The following is a 15,536-nucleotide window of genomic DNA, read 5'->3' on the forward strand; positions in this document are numbered from 1 at the left end:
CAAGAGTGGCCCATTGTATAGCATGTATTCCCAGGGGTTTCTCCATGTTTGAATGATTCACACACGTCCATAGGTGGGCATCTGCAGCCGGTGCATGGTGGGCCAATTGTGTCATTGTTTCTCTGTGTCATGATAGTTCTCAATTGAGCAGTGGCGGCCGGCCTGAAGGCTGGCGCGCCACAGTGATCTCGGCCACATGGCTCCCCATGTGCCTAGGGCCCTCCCTCCGGAGGCCTACGAGGCAGGAAGTGAGCCAGTCAGAAGACTGGCGCTCCCCGTCCGTGGCTCCCTGTGCACCTGGGGGCCCTCCCTTCAGGGGCCTGCGAGGCAGGGAGCGAGCTGCCGGTCGGAAGACCGGCGCTCCCCGCCCGTGGCTCCCCGTGCGCTGGGGGCCTTAAGTGACTGCTCTTAATGTGGAGTTAAAAACAGAAAATGGAGTCTCTCTTGCCATATAGTGGAAAGAAGGAATATTTCCTCTGTGTCCTCCTAAAAACCTGTTTTGCTTATGTTATTATTTAGGAAGAACAGAGAGCTCAAAGCTGACCTTTGAAAGTTTAGTTAGCATTATCAGAAAGTAGGTTTGAGAAGCACAAACTTTGAGCAAAATGGAAAGAGTGGCATTAAATTTTTTTTCATTATAATGAAATTAGGGACATTAGCATTCCTCATCTGCAATAATGAAGTGTTAGCTTTCATTTTAGCCTTTAAATATAAAGGCTAATTATTATTCAGTTAGACCACTATGTATTTTGCATGCTGTAGTCTTCCTACTCAATCATCAGAGCATCCATCGCTGGCAGACACTGTCCCCATCCCTCTTTATTGACGAGGACACAAGTGCTGAGAAACTGGTAGCTATCAAGCTCAGATTCACATCCTGAGAGTCTGACACTAGAGCCTTTATCTTACTTTCAATAGAATATATGTCCACATTATGTCAGAAAGTGACTTGCCTCACTAAGGAGTTTGTCATCCATAGCTTTCTTTATAAGTAATATTATCCAATACCATCATAACTAAGGACAGTGCAGTGGGCCATGAATGTCCTTTTCTTACTATTACATAGCTTCTAATTCTTTGAAATCATTTTTTGTTGACTTTCCATATACCTCTATCTGTGCATCTATGTGTATGTATCTATTTATGTATCTATCTAACTTCTGTCTACATATCTTGAGTAGTTCTCTCTCTGTTTTTTTTAAGACAGGGTCTCACTATGTAGTTGATGCTGGCCTTGAACTGGCTGTGTAGTCCAGGTAGCCTTGAATTTACATTAATCCTGCCTCAACCTCCTGAGTGCTGAGGTTACAGGAATGTACCATCATACCTGGCTTTCTCTCTCTCTTTCTCTCTGTCTGTCTGTCTGTCTGTCTGTCTTTTATACTGGAGATAAAACCCAGGGGTACTTTACCAGTGAGCTATACCCCAACCTCCCGTTTTTTAAAAAGAAAAAGCTCTGTAAAAATCTTTTTTGTTTTTCTCTCTGTTCTTTTTTTATTTGAAACAATCTCTTTGTAAAGGCTGGCTCTGAACTTGTGTTGATCCTCCTGCCTCAGGCTTCAGAGCGCTGCAGTAATAGGCGTGCACCACCATGCCCTGCTCCTATCTCCTTTTTTAACTTTCTTTTTTATTTTGAAACGAAATTTCCTAGGTTCGATTTGAACTTGGAATCCTCCTACCTCAGCCTCACAAAGTGCTGGGATTACAGGCATGTGCCACCATTTGTAGCTTCTGTTTCTTAAGGTTACATTACTGGAAGTGGAATTTGGGGTAAAACTTTGTCTGAGATGCAAGACCCTGTAATAGTAATACTTTGGGTATAGTACCATGAGTAGGAGAAACAGTTGTTACCTTGAAGACAAAGCATGTCTGGAATGAATGTAAGGCAGCCAACAACAAAGGCCAACTGGCAATCCAGATGATCTGCTTTAGGAACTCATACGAAAGTAATTACAGGGAATACCATTAGGTCATGACCAGCATCATGAAGGCAAATGTGCTTATAGCCTTTAGCTTTTATGCTGATGTTGCCGACGAAGTGAGACTAATGGAATCAGATGATGCAGCAGTTATCTAGAAGCTGTCATGTCTAAGGCAGGCTCAGTTGCAAAATAAACCTATTTGTTGAAAAGACGTGAAAGGAAGCAGCATCAAGACCTCCTCAGTATACCCATGGCCTTATGAGTTGCATTTGGGGAATTTCAGCCATTTTTGTGAGCAGAAAAATGGATATCTGGAGTTCACAGACATAATACAGTATATAGTCACAGTTATACTAAGTATGCAGCATACCCAGGCAAAAAGAACACTGTGATCCTAACCCCAAAACAGCTCAAAACAATATTAATTTATAGATGTGTAATTTTCTAAAAATTTTTATTCAGTATTGCCTGATTGTTAGCTTTTTAATGTTGACATGTACATGTGTTTCATAAAGGTAACCATACTGTCCATCTGTAACCTATTCTTTTCAACTAACAATGTATCATATTTTCCCCCAAGTTAGCTTTTATCAACTGAATAGCATTCAGTATCATTGATGTTCTGGTGTGTAGGAAGAAGTCAGCCTTATGGGCTCCCAAGCAATTTCTTGTATATCCTGTCCTGCTACCATGTCTTGAACAACTCGCTTTAATCCTGAGCCCATGAAGGAGGTTCCAGCTTATACTCTGTGGGCCCTTCTCAGCTGGGAGAGGTGGGAGTGGAAGGAGGAAGATCTGATCTGGGAAGAACTGAGTAGGCTAACCCTGGTCCAGATCAGCATTCCCAGAAGCAAGCACTACCATAAACCTTTTCTTGCTGCAGATAGTTTAGATTCCAGAAGTGGTCTGTAGGGTGCGGAGCAGACCACTGACGTTCCTGACCGAAGCAGGAACGAAGGAGGTAAAAGCTTATGCCAGTTTAAGCTTGGATAGAGTCACTCAGGCACACCTGGTCTCATGCTGCTTTTCCTTCCCCAGATCTGGCTTTTCTGGATTTTGTGCTTCATCAATAGAGGAGCCCCAAGGAGCATTAATTTGTTCTTGCAAGTCTAGAACCATGACAGATGTAAGTTGATTTTCTTCTTTGAAATATTCTGACTTTTAGGTCATGTGAATCTTTTCCTGAATCATCCTAAAGCTTTCTACATAACAGAACTCCTTTCCTGAACCCACTTCTTAGTTCTTCCTCTTCTGATGAAGGACGGTCCCAAAAAGGATGGTGTCCTCCCTGAGGACAATTCCAATCAGGGTCCTATTCACTGAACCTGTTATTCAACATCTCCTGTGTGCCTAGGCTTCTATAAAGCAGTGATAGGTAGAAAAGTGAAGGGATGGAGTCTTGTATTTTTTATTTTTTGAGAAGGATCTGACTGTGTAGTCCAGGCTGGCCTTGAACCCACTGTGTAGCCCAGGTTGGCCTCGAACTTATGGTGATCCTCCTGCCTCAGCCTCCCTAGTGCTGGGATTACAGGCCACGCCACCACGCCCAGCAGGAATAGAGTCTTATAAGGGAAATAATTAAGCATCTACCAAAGAGTGATTCAAAGAAATATAGTTAAGAATTAGCACACTTTTACTTGAATACAAACAAAAAAAAAAACCTAACAGTGGATTTATTTCATTGAAGACACTAATGGGATTCACATCAGAGGAAGAAAGAGAAGAGCATGAAAGAGCACACATTTTTTTTTTTTTGGTCTTTTTGAGACAGGGTCTCACTGTGCAGTTCAGGCTGGCCTTGAGCTCACTTTGTAGCCCAGGATGGTCTCGAACTCACAATGATCCTCCTGCCTCAGCCTCTTGAGTGCTGGGATTATAGGCGTGCGCCACCACGCCTAGTTGAGAGCACACATTTTGAAAACCGTAGTTTTCCTTCTTCATGGTAAGATGCTGCCTAGTGGTCAGCCTGGAAAGAAGCCAGCCAGGATACTCTGTCCTTAAACAGCTTCATGCTCACCCTGAAGAACCGTTTCCATGGTATGCACTCTCTGGAAGAGCATCGGTGTTTAACTATGGCGTTGTCAAGGATAGTCACTTTAGTTAGCAGTTCCATCTGCATTTGGCCAGGTCCGAACCACTTCTCTTACCTGAGTTTCTCATCCCTTTGTCAAGCTTATAGTAGGATGAGTCAGTGATGAGGGTCCCAGTAGATCACCGGGTACGCTCGGAACTTCTCCCCTGCCCTGAGTTTTCCAGCGGTTAGGTAGAATTTGGATTGGTTGGTTTTAACCTCAATTTATGTGACAGTACATGCTTTAGGAGGCTGTTGGGATAGAGAGGAGTGTCAGTGGTCCTTTCTAGGGATTCCCTGATAAATAAACATCACTGTCAGTGTCCTTTTTGTCTTTTAGGACGTGCCAGTCTTGGGCGGCATCTGTGTCATATGCGACCTCCTCTGACTCAGGGACGAGGGAGGTGTTAGGTGAGAGGTGCTTGGTGGTAGCAAGTAAGAAGGTAACCCAGATGCCTCCATGATCCCAGATTCCCAGAATGAAAATTTTTGAAATTTTGTTCCACCTAAATGCATAACCGTAATAAGGTGACTGAACTAAAATATATTCTGGGGTATTAACTAAATTGCAGCTAATAATAAATATTTTATTTATCATAATAAGATACAATGTTTATGTTATAATCTAACAATGATTTACATGCACTTTAATAATAATTCTTAATTTAATGGAAATACATTTTCTAAAATAGAGATTTTTAAAGCACATTTGGAAAACTGGCTTTTCCTATTTCTTAAAAAGAAAAGATAAGCATTCACATTTATATAAAATTTGTGAAGCAAGCACAGAACAGTTATATGCCTGTACACACATAATTTTTACTTAATAGAGGAGAAGCTAGGATTATTTTATACATTACCAGATAGGTGTGGATAGCTGAGCCATCCATGTCTAGCACCTGTTGGCACTCTTTTTCGATTGCACTAATTTTGTAACTTTTCCCTGCCTGAACCCCAGGCTTCCAGCCTACTTGTTATATTTTTGTTTTTGTTGTAGTTTGTCCTTCATACCCTATTAATCCTCTTGGAAACATACTCTTCCATTTCGTAAGTAATGGATAGGTTTCTGGTTTTAGGAATTGGTGACGTTCAAGGATGTGGCCATCAACTTCTCTCCAGAGGAGTAGGAATGCTTGGAGCCTGCCCAGAGGGACTTGTATGTGGATGTGATGTTGGAGAACTACAGCAACTTGTTGTCACTGGGTAAGGTCACCTGCCTGCAACTTATAGCAGACCTCCTTTCAGTAACCTCAGCTCTGCACATGGGAAGTTGCAGGGCTACCTTTGAAGAAATTTCTCCTCCTTCTCATAAAGTTGTTATGCTTCGTGGGGTTAGAAGTGGGGTCACTGAGCCAAGCATAGTAGCACAGGCCTATAATCCCAGAACTGGAGAGGCTGAGGCAGGAAGATCACTGTGAGTTCAAGGCCAGCCTGGACTATATAGACATAACAAAGCAAAGAGAATAAAACAAAGCAAAGCAAAACAAAACAAAACAAAAACCCACCAAAAGCAAACGAGAAATGAGCTCCTTGAGCATCTTGATTTTCTCCATACCTCAGGGACCTTCTCCCTTTCTCTGGTCCTTCTGCTGCTGCCTCTTTAATGACCAACATGTCATATTTGCACTGTAGGGTGTGTATTCCTAACCTCTGTCAAAGAAACAGAGTCACATGCTGTGTTCCCTTCAGACTTTCTACACCCTCGCTACTCATAGTGTGGCTCTTTTGTCTGAGAAGTCATCAGACAAAAATCAGTGAAGGAGAAAGCACCAGGAAATAGGGAGGGCGAAGGGCCAGAAGACAGACAGTGTCGCTGGTTTTGGGAAGGAATATACATTGTTTTCTCAAGGGTTAGAAGCCATGAATTTGGTTTATTCATTGTGTGTGTGCATGTATGTGTGTGTGTGCATGCATGTGTGTGTGTGCATGCATGTGTATGTGTGCATGTGTGTGTTAAATTTATCTTTTTATTGTAAAGTATTGCATAAGTAGTTAACATTGGCTTCTTTATGGGGCTGACCAGAAATACAGCATGTCAAGTCATATCCTGGACCTGCCCCAAAGAACACACACAAGATCTTCCTATGATCCTGTACACATTAAAGTGAGAAACACTGTGCTTTGTTCTTTTTTGACCCACATTCAGGCAGAATAGCTAACAACGGAGTCCTGATGTACTGTACCTTTCAAAAGCTTCTGTACTTTATATAGGGGTGGATCAAATGAACAGAATGCATTTAATACTAAAGTCAACACATTCCTTACAATAGATCTGAAGTTGAAAGTTACAACCTATGAACCTTGCATTTAATATTGACAAGCCCTAAATTGTCTCAGGAAATGTCCTGTTTTTCTCCTAGCAAGATAACAACAGTAGTTAGAAAAGAAAATGAAAAACAAAAAAATAATAGTAGCAAATGTAATATCAGTAGTTAGTACTGTGCTATATACTAGGCTCTGTTCTAAGCAGTGTAAATATACTACCTTATTTAACCTTTACAACCTCCTCTGGATGTAGGTACCATTTTATCCCCATTTTCTAGATGAGGATCCTGAGGTACTTGCAGTTTAAATGATCTTCAAGGTCATAGAGCTGGTGGGAGGTGGAGGCAGGAAGTGAACCTAGACAGTCTGACTCCAGAGTCTGTTATTAACTGCTGTGCTGTATTTGCTCTAAGGAGGTGGAGCCCTAAATGAGTCTAAATCAAGATCACTTTCTTACTGAGGTGATCTCACCTTTTTTTTTCTTCTCAGAAGTCTTTATCTTTGTTTCTGTTTTGTTTTGAGACAGGGTCTCTGCTATGTAGTGCAGGCTGGCCTTGAACTCACTTATGTAGCCCAGGCTGGCCTCAGACTCATGGTGATTCTCCTGCCTCGGCCTCCCAAGGGCTGAGATTACAGTAATGTAAAGTGGTGAAGACCATTTTGCTAGTTACATAGTCAGGACCAGTCTAGCATCTGGTAATCATTAGACTGTGATCTTGCTAAGGAGTAGGGTGTGACATAAACTGCAAGTTACCTGTAGAATCCACTACAAAAATACACATCAACCCACCATTAATGACTTATGACCAATACAAGGGGTGGGAAGTGACAACATGTTTTCCTGTAGATCAGCTACTGTCTTTTTTACCTAGTGTGTACCAAAGCCAATTAAAGGAGAGATCATTCCTTCTCTTCCAACAAATCACTTACAAATAACCAAACAGACAATATGTCAAGGTTGGAATCTCAGCCAATAAACTCTGGAGTTAAATTCAGATCTTATAGGAGACTTTTGACTAGAGGTAAAGGAAACAAGCTACATATTGTAGGAAGCTTTGACTAGGTTAGAAAAAATATAACCAGCCAAACTATGTAACAGTAAGAACTTGATTACCTTTAAGAGACACACATACAAGGGATATTGAATGACTGAAGCTTGGAACACAGGCCTTGTTGATGGAAGCTCACATTTTAGCTTAAGGTTACTATTAGCATGAGAAAATAAGAGTCTTATTGAAGTGCTCTCAGTGGATCCTTCAGAAAATTATCAAGTGAGAACATTAAGATCGTGAGAGTGGAAAAATAAAAACTGAGCTTATTGTATAACAGGGGGACCCTTGATACTTGCAAGTGCGTTCAGTAAGTCTCCTAACTTAGTTCACTTCCAGTAGATATTTTGTTTATGTTTTATTTCTACTATAGATGTAGGTTTTTTTTCCCTTGGTAAAGGAAATAAAATGTGTGATTTTCTTGTTTTGTTTCAGATTTGGAGTCAACATATGAAACCAAAAATGTATTTTTTGGAAAAGATACTTTTGAAATAAATTTTTCCCAATGGGAGATGAAGGAAAAAAATAAAACCCTTGGCCTTGAGGCATTCATTTTCAGAAATAATTGGAAGCATAAAAGCAAAGTTGAAGGACTACAGGAACATCAAGAGGGATACTTTAGTCAAATACTAATCACCTATAAAAAAATTCCCATATACAAAAACGGTAAATCTCTTATCCCACACCAAGGAATTCATAATAGAAAACCTTTGTTTGTAAGGAATGTGGGAAAGCTTGTAGCCATGACTCAAAACTTGTCCAACATGAGAGAACTCATATAGCTGCAAAACATTTTGAATGTAAAGAATGTGGGAAGAAATTTTTTAGTGCCTATCAATTTACTGTTCATCAGAGATTTCACACAGGTGAGAAGCCCTATAAATGTAAAGAGTGTGGGAAGACTTTTAGCTGGGGCTCCAGCCTTGTTAAACATGAGAGAATCCATACTGGTGAGAAACCCTATGCATGTAAAGAATGTGGGAAGGCTTTTAGTCATGGTTTTCACCTTACCCAACATCAGAAGATTCATATTGGTGTGAAATCTTACGAGTGTAAGGAATGTAGAAAGGCCTTCTTTTGGAGCTCAAGCCTTGCTAAACATGAAATAATTCATACAGGTGAGAAACATTATGAATGTAAAGAATGTGGGAAGGCTTTTAGTCATGGTTTTCACCTTACCCAACATCAGAAGATTCATATTGGTGTGAAATCTTACGAGTGTAAGGAATGTAGAAAGGCCTTCTTTTGGAGCTCAAGCCTTGCTAAACATGAAATAATTCATACAGGTGAGAAACATTATGAATGTAATGAATGTGGGAAGGCTTTCAGTCGTGGTTATCAACTAACTCAGCATCAGAAAATCCATACTGGTAAAAAAACTTATGAATGTAAGGTATGTGGACAGGCTTTCTGTTGGGGCTATCAACTTACTCGACATCAGATATTCCATACTGGTGAGAAACCCTATGGATGTAAGGACTGTGGGAAGGGCTTTAATTGTGGATCAAGTCTTGTCCAACATGAAATAATCCATACTGGTGAGAAACCTTATGAATGCAAAGAATGTGGGAAGGCCTTTAGCCGTGCCTATTATCTAACTCAACACCAGAAAATCCATACTGGTGAGAAACCTTTTGAATGTAAAGAATGTGGGAAGGCCTTTAGTTGGGGTTCAAGTCTTACTAAACATGAAAGAGTCCATACTGGTGAAAAATCCTTTGGATGCAAAGAATGTGGAAAGGCTTTTAGCCAGGGCTATCACCTTACTCAGCATAAGAAAATTCATACTGGTGCAAAACCTTTTAAATGTAATGAATGTGGGAAGGCCTTTAGTGGGGATTCAAGCCTTATTAAACATGAAAGACTCCACACTGACAAAAAAGCCTATGAATGTGAACCATGTGGGAAGACCTTTGGTAGTGTCTATCAATTAAGCATTCATCAGAGATTTCATACTGGTGATAAAGATCATCCATGTGAGGAATTTTGGGACACCTTTATTAATGGTTCAAACTTTGATCATCTGTAGAGACTTGATAGTAATAAACCCTGTGGATATAAAGAATGTGGGAAAGCCTTTATATGGACAACTTACTCAAGTGAGAAAATTTATGCTGAAGAAACATTGTGATGAAGAGAAATGAAAGAACATTTTTGTGTATGGACAACTTACTCTTGAGAAAGCCTATGAATATAAGGAATGTGCAGTCTTTCCTGTGTATGGATAATAGCAAAGATATACTAGTGAGAAGTATTTTGAATATAAGGAATATGAAAGGACATTTAGACTTCTGTGTGATTTTATCAAATATTGAGATTATATATATATGTATATATATATATGTATATATATGAAGCCATTTAAATATAAGGAATATGTGAAGATCTTTACCCATGACATGAGAGTTGAGCAATATCAGGTAACTTATACTGGTTAAAAACGTAAGACATATGGGCTGGGGATATAGCTCAGTGGCACAAGTGCCTGCTTCACAAGTGCAAGGTCCTGAGTTTGAGTCCCGGTACCAAAAAAAAGTAAGAAATATAAAAAGGCATGTAGATGTTGTAAACATCTTAGAGTAAATCAGAAAGTTCATCTGAAAGAGAAATTTTGAATCAGGAGAATAGAAATGCTTTTAAACAAATACCACTCAAATTATTTTCTAGAGACTAGTACCAGTTCACAAAATATTCACCTGTCCCTTATGAGAAAACTGCACACAAATTTTTGGAAACTTATACCACTTTGGTAGCCCATGAATGATTAGAAATTGAAAACAAAAAGTTCATCCCTTTCCAGAAATAATTTTAGAGACATCATTCACACTTTTTAAAACTTGAGAGAAATAATAGGATTTAATTCAAATAAGTAATCCTTTGTTCTCTCTCTCTGATGAGTATATAAGGATGTGGAAAATGGGAATCACAATTTTCTTATGCCCATGATAACGAGAATTTATTCCAGATGTCAAATGTACAGAGGCCTACCAAAACCTTTCAATCTTTGTTATACTTTAGCAGATTTGTCCTAGACAACCACCCTGTTAATGTAACAAAACAGGAAAACCCCTATACATCACACACGTACTTGTTGCCAACGCACCTCCTTACTACTTGGGGGATGCTAAACCAAATGCCTACTCTCTTTTATATTTATATTAAGTGCTAATGATGATAGTTATCTTATTAGAGCTGCTGTAGAGATTGGATGGGTTTAGTATGTGCCAGATCCATTAAGGGGTATCTGGTGTAGGTCTTATGATCAATACATATTAATAGTTGTGCTTTTACATTAATACTGTTCATGACTTAGGGACAACCACTGGTGTAATGAATTTAGAAAACCCTCTCATAACCATTCACCCATTTGGGAAAAATTGGTAAAATAAAAATTTGACAGGATTTTTATAAGATTTATCTCTTAAATTGCATAAAAAGTAGAGGCTGAAAAAAAAAAGACTTTAAAGAGTTTAGGAAAATGATTTTATAGATTGACACATGTTTGCTTCTTTCTCATGCTGAATTTCTTTCCTTATGGTGAAATTTATTATCTGCCTCAATCTTTTTTTTTTTTTTTTGTTAGACAGGGTCTCACTATGCAGTTCAGGCTGGCCTTGAGCTCACTTTGTAGCCCAGGCTGGTCTTAAACTTGCAACGATCCTCCTGCCTCAGCCTCCCGAGTGTTAGGATTACAGGTGTGCGCCACCATGCCTGGCCTGCCTCAATCTTTTATATTTTTCATAAACTGGAGTGAGAACTAATGGCTCCTAATCATATTAGACTGGAGCACTTCTTAGATGGTGATGTGTACTTCGTATTGCAGCACATCAGAAACATAATATCCATGTTTCAAACCATTACCAGTGCTAACTTTGATCACTTGATGAATTATACTAGTTACAGAGTAAATCTTTATAATCTCTCCACTGTAAAGGTCCATTACACAACTAGAGCAATTGGCAATCTTTGATCAGCTACTCTTAAAAATATACAACTACATGTATATATTTAGTAGTTGGAAATCAGAATGCATCTTAAAATTGATGGCTCTCAAAATGACTCAACCATGTGGCTGTTGTACCCTAGTGCCAACATGAAAATATATTAATTATGAAACAGAATATGTCTTACGGTCTCAGACAGTAAGAAAACAGCCCTTTAAAAAGTATTCCTTTCCAAAAGGACCGACAATTCCATCAAAACTGCTTTGAGAACCAAATGTGTGTGGTTCATCATTACAAATCTGTCCTCTCTCCTATGTCTAATTTGTGCAGACAGAGCTTCCATGATCTCACTGATCAGCCATTCACCATCTAGTGGTTGACATCATTCACACAACTGCAGTCTCGATAATCAAGCATAAAACAAAGCAGAAAACGGATTATTTTAACAGAATCTATCCTTCCTAAATAGTACCCATCTCAGCCCCAGTACCATATTTACATGTTAATCAGGAGAAGTGGAGATGTGCCTTATCTCAGCACTTTTGAAATGATGTTTTAAGACTCACCAGTGCCTACTAATACTTGACAAATAAGGGGGAGTCTTTGAGCAAGGAAGTGGGTTTTTTTTCTCTTTTCTCTGAGACACGGTTTCACTTTGCAGTTAAGGCTGGCCTCGAACTCACAGCAATCTTCCTGCCTCAGTGCTGGGATTACAGGCATGCACCATCATGCCCAACTTGACCAAGGAAGTTGATGTAACCATCTACTAAGTCCCCTTTTAAGGAACACTCAAAAACATTTCATTAGTTTGTCAAAATTTACAACTTTAAACTAGTGTATTCCATCATGTTACCATGGAAATACCAATTCCCACTATCTATTATCTTAGGTATGTGAAACTGCATTGGGAATGCTGCCATACCCAAAAGAGGCTCTAGCATTAGGAATTTTTTTGTTGTTGTTTTGTTTTTTTTTTCCAGTACTGGGAATTGAACTCATGACCTTGCACTTGCCAGGCAGGCACTGTGCCGCTGAGCTAAATCCCCAGCCCCTAGCATTAGAAATTTTGATCACCAAATCTCATTAGCTATAATTGAATGGCAGTTAGCATCACGCTCTGAAATGGCTGCCTTCTGCCACTGTTTCTTTCATTCGTAAGTTAAAAAAATACTTGTATCTATGCAGGAATGGCTCCAGGGGCATTTGGTTTTTTGTTGTTCTTTTTTTATTGTTGTTCATCTTTTGTTGTTTATTATACTGGATTTTGAACTCAAAGTCTTTGCACTGAGCTTCATGCCCAGCCCTTTTTGTTTTGAGACCTGGTCTCACTAAGATGTCTAGGCAGGACTGGAACTTGCGATCTTCCTACTTCAGCCTCCCATAGTTCTGAGACTACAGGTATGAGCCACCATGCCCAACTAGCTCCTGAATTTTATCAAATGCTATTTCATCTCTTCCTGTAGTTAAGTAATACTTAATTTGATTTTTTTTTGGTAGCAGGAATTGAACTAAGGACCTTGTGCTTGCCAGGCAGGCATTGTGCCACTGAGCTATATCCCCAGACCAACATCTAATTTGGTAATATGATAATTTATAATGACAGATTCTTTTTTCTCCACACCAATACATTTAAACAAACAAAAAGAAAATGAGTACTTGGAATCCCAGAAGAAAGAGAATTACCTGCAGAAAAAAATATGAAGATATAATGGCTAAAGTTTTCTGGTATTTTGTACAAGGCATAAGCCCATATTTCAGAGGTTCCAAAAACTCTAAAGAGGATTGACACAAAGAAAATCTTACCTAGAAATATCATACTCAAACAGCTGAAAGTCAAAGATAGTGAGAAAATCCTGAAAGCACCCAAAGGGAAAGGATACATTTTATACAGAGGAAAAGTAACTCAAATGACTTGTTATAATAATTTCATTCCTTGTGTGTGTGAGTATATTTTCCAAACTGTCTACCATAATTCTATATCCAGAAAAACATCACAAATAAGGGCATTTAGGGCAGAAGGTGTAGCTTAATGGTGGAACATTTGCCTAGAATGTGTGAGGCCCTAGGTCTGATTCTCAGCACTGAAAAAGAAAAAATAAAAAGGAATTTCTGGAAAAGGAAACAATATTTATCACTACCATTGGTAGGCATACAGAAAAATTAAGTCCTCCAAAACGAATGCAAATGCTATCAGATGGAAATTCAAATCTTTGAGGAGGAATACAGAGCATGGGAAATAGTAAAGCTGAAGTTTTCATCTCAGTTTCTTAAAATATATGACTAAAATTCCAACTGGAGTGTCAGTGTGACTTTCCATGAGTTATTTATTAATTCTAAATAAGAAATGTACCAATATAATGGGAAGAGCTGGTGGTCAATATATGAATCAAGAGATCATATATGATTCCATTGTATGTTCCCTAATATTTTACCATATTAAGTATCCAATATTGTCCATGAAGTGATGTTATCAAAAATATTTAATCAGAAACCTAATGAACCTTCTAGACATAACCTCTAGTTTACAGTAGTCTAAATGCACTTTGAGAAACAACAGGACAAGTGACGGATGTGTAACAGAACATAGCTCTCCTAAATTTTTTTAAAAGTCCATATCACATGATGGTGGAAGGTAGGTTCTTCACCAAAAGTGATTTAATAAGTTTCACAATGTACAATATATGAGCTTAGTTTGATTCTTGGCTTTCTAAAAAACAAAACAAAACAAAACAAAACTGGTTGCCAGACATGGTGGCACATGCCTCTAATCCCAGCACTCACAAGGCTGAGGCAGGATTATCACTGCGAGTTTGAAGCCAACCTGAGCTACACAGTAAGCTCAGGGCCAGCCTGAACTACATAGCAAGACCCTGTCTCAAAAAAATAAATAAATAAAAATTAAAAACCAGTGATAAAAGACAAACTATTGGAGAAATTTGCAAATGGATTGAACATTAGAAAACATTATGGGATAACTTATTTTTTAGATGACAATTTTTTTTAAGTTTTTAAGTTTTTGCACAGGCTAGGCAAGCAGTCTACCACAGAGTTAATCCCAGGCATTTATGCTCATTTTAAAAGGTAAAGTAAATGCACTCAAAACCATGTGCAATATTCACACATTTAAAAAGTAGGGGACTGTGCTCAGCAGCACAAGTGCCTGCCTGGCAAGTGCAAAGTCCTGAGTTCAATTATCAGTATAAAAAAAAAAGAAGCAAGGGATGTATATGCCTATATTTTCATACATAAACACAGGAGACGTGTCTGTGCATCTGAGACATCAGATATACTGCAACTAGTTAGAGAACAAAGAAGATTTTATTGTGCCTCTAAAAAGCTACCTTTCCCACACATATATGTCTTAAAACATTCATAAACTTGGAGAAAGCTTTTCCAAGTCTATATTAGTCTTTTGTCTACCCATCTGTTCTAATTTCTTTATTCCACAGGGAATGTAGATTGCTTGTTATCTGTGTTACAGAATTTATTATGAGAAAATTTCAAGCCACTCTCTAGTTTTTCACCGGCTGTGCTGTCAGCATTCAGTAAAGATAGTGTTTCTTTCCTCTGATCTTTAGGAGCATAAATTCTGAATAAGAAAATTTCTCACTTAGTATATTATGCAGAATTATGTCCATAGTGAATGAGACTAACTGATGCTAGAAAGTTTTTGAAAATATTATGCTCAAGTATTTACCTGTCTCATGAAGACACTGTTAGTAATATTGATTGCCACAAAAATAGTGCATTAGTAAGCAAATATCATGTACCAAATGTTGTTCTAAGTGTTTTTTTTTTAATAGTAAGTAGCCTATTTGTATTTTTCCTAAGGACCATTTTATTGTAAAACTATAAATAAAACATTGACAGCATTTAAGCAACTTATTCCTTCAAATCATTAAAACAACATCTGCTTGCCTTGGCATCAACCAACTGGGAAATAATGTGATAATCCAAGAAGGTCCAAGAAGGTACTGAATCTTGGCCTGGGGCTTTTGGCAACTTAAGGAATCAAGTGAAACCTTCTTCTTCTCCCAGAGAATATTCCACTTTTGGGTAAGAACAGACATCTAAAAACAGCAACATTTAAACAGCTCAGTTTTAAATTTTTGTTACTTTGTAAAAAACTTTTTTTCTGATACTCCATTTGACAATAGTAGAAATTTTAAACATCATGAAACTGACTTGGCTATAAATGGAGAAATTGTACCAAAACAAAGTGAGACAGAAAATCCAAAGGGCACACACAAAACTCTAAATAAATCCTCAAGTTTGGTTTCAGAGG

At 38.5% G+C, this 15,536-nt stretch overlaps 2 protein-coding genes across 6 annotated transcripts in view; both read left to right on the plus strand.

The window, feature by feature from the left end:
* LOC102018994 overlaps positions 1-7,803 on the plus strand; it is a 21,673-nt gene extending 13,870 nt beyond the window's left edge. For 4 of the 5 annotated variants that reach the window (XR_001232306.1, XR_001232308.1, XR_001232305.1 and 1 more), the window contains 3 exons: positions 2,961-3,048; positions 5,070-5,196; positions 7,743-7,782. Coding sequence is in view for 1 of the 5 variants with exons in the window: in XM_013508744.1 (XP_013364198.1) it covers positions 5,070-5,196; positions 7,743-7,761 (146 nt within the window). In the remaining 4 variants the exon portion in view is untranslated. Of the gene's footprint in view, positions 1-2,960; positions 3,049-5,069; positions 5,197-7,742 lie in introns of all 5 variants that reach the window. The other variant, XM_013508744.1, reaches the window with a different exon arrangement.
* On the plus strand, positions 7,782-10,789 carry Znf283 (zinc finger protein 283). Its single transcript, XM_013508743.1, is given in 2 exon segments — positions 7,782-8,006; positions 8,009-10,789. Coding segments are annotated over 2 exon segments (1,617 nt in total). The 5' UTR covers positions 7,782-7,819; the 3' UTR covers positions 9,439-10,789.
* The last annotated feature ends 4,747 nt before the right edge of the window (positions 10,790-15,536 follow it).

Source organism: Chinchilla lanigera, unplaced genomic scaffold (assembly GCF_000276665.1).
Source record: "Chinchilla lanigera isolate Chin_1 unplaced genomic scaffold, ChiLan1.0 scaffold00154, whole genome shotgun sequence".
Taxonomy (NCBI): Eukaryota; Metazoa; Chordata; class Mammalia; order Rodentia; family Chinchillidae; genus Chinchilla; species Chinchilla lanigera.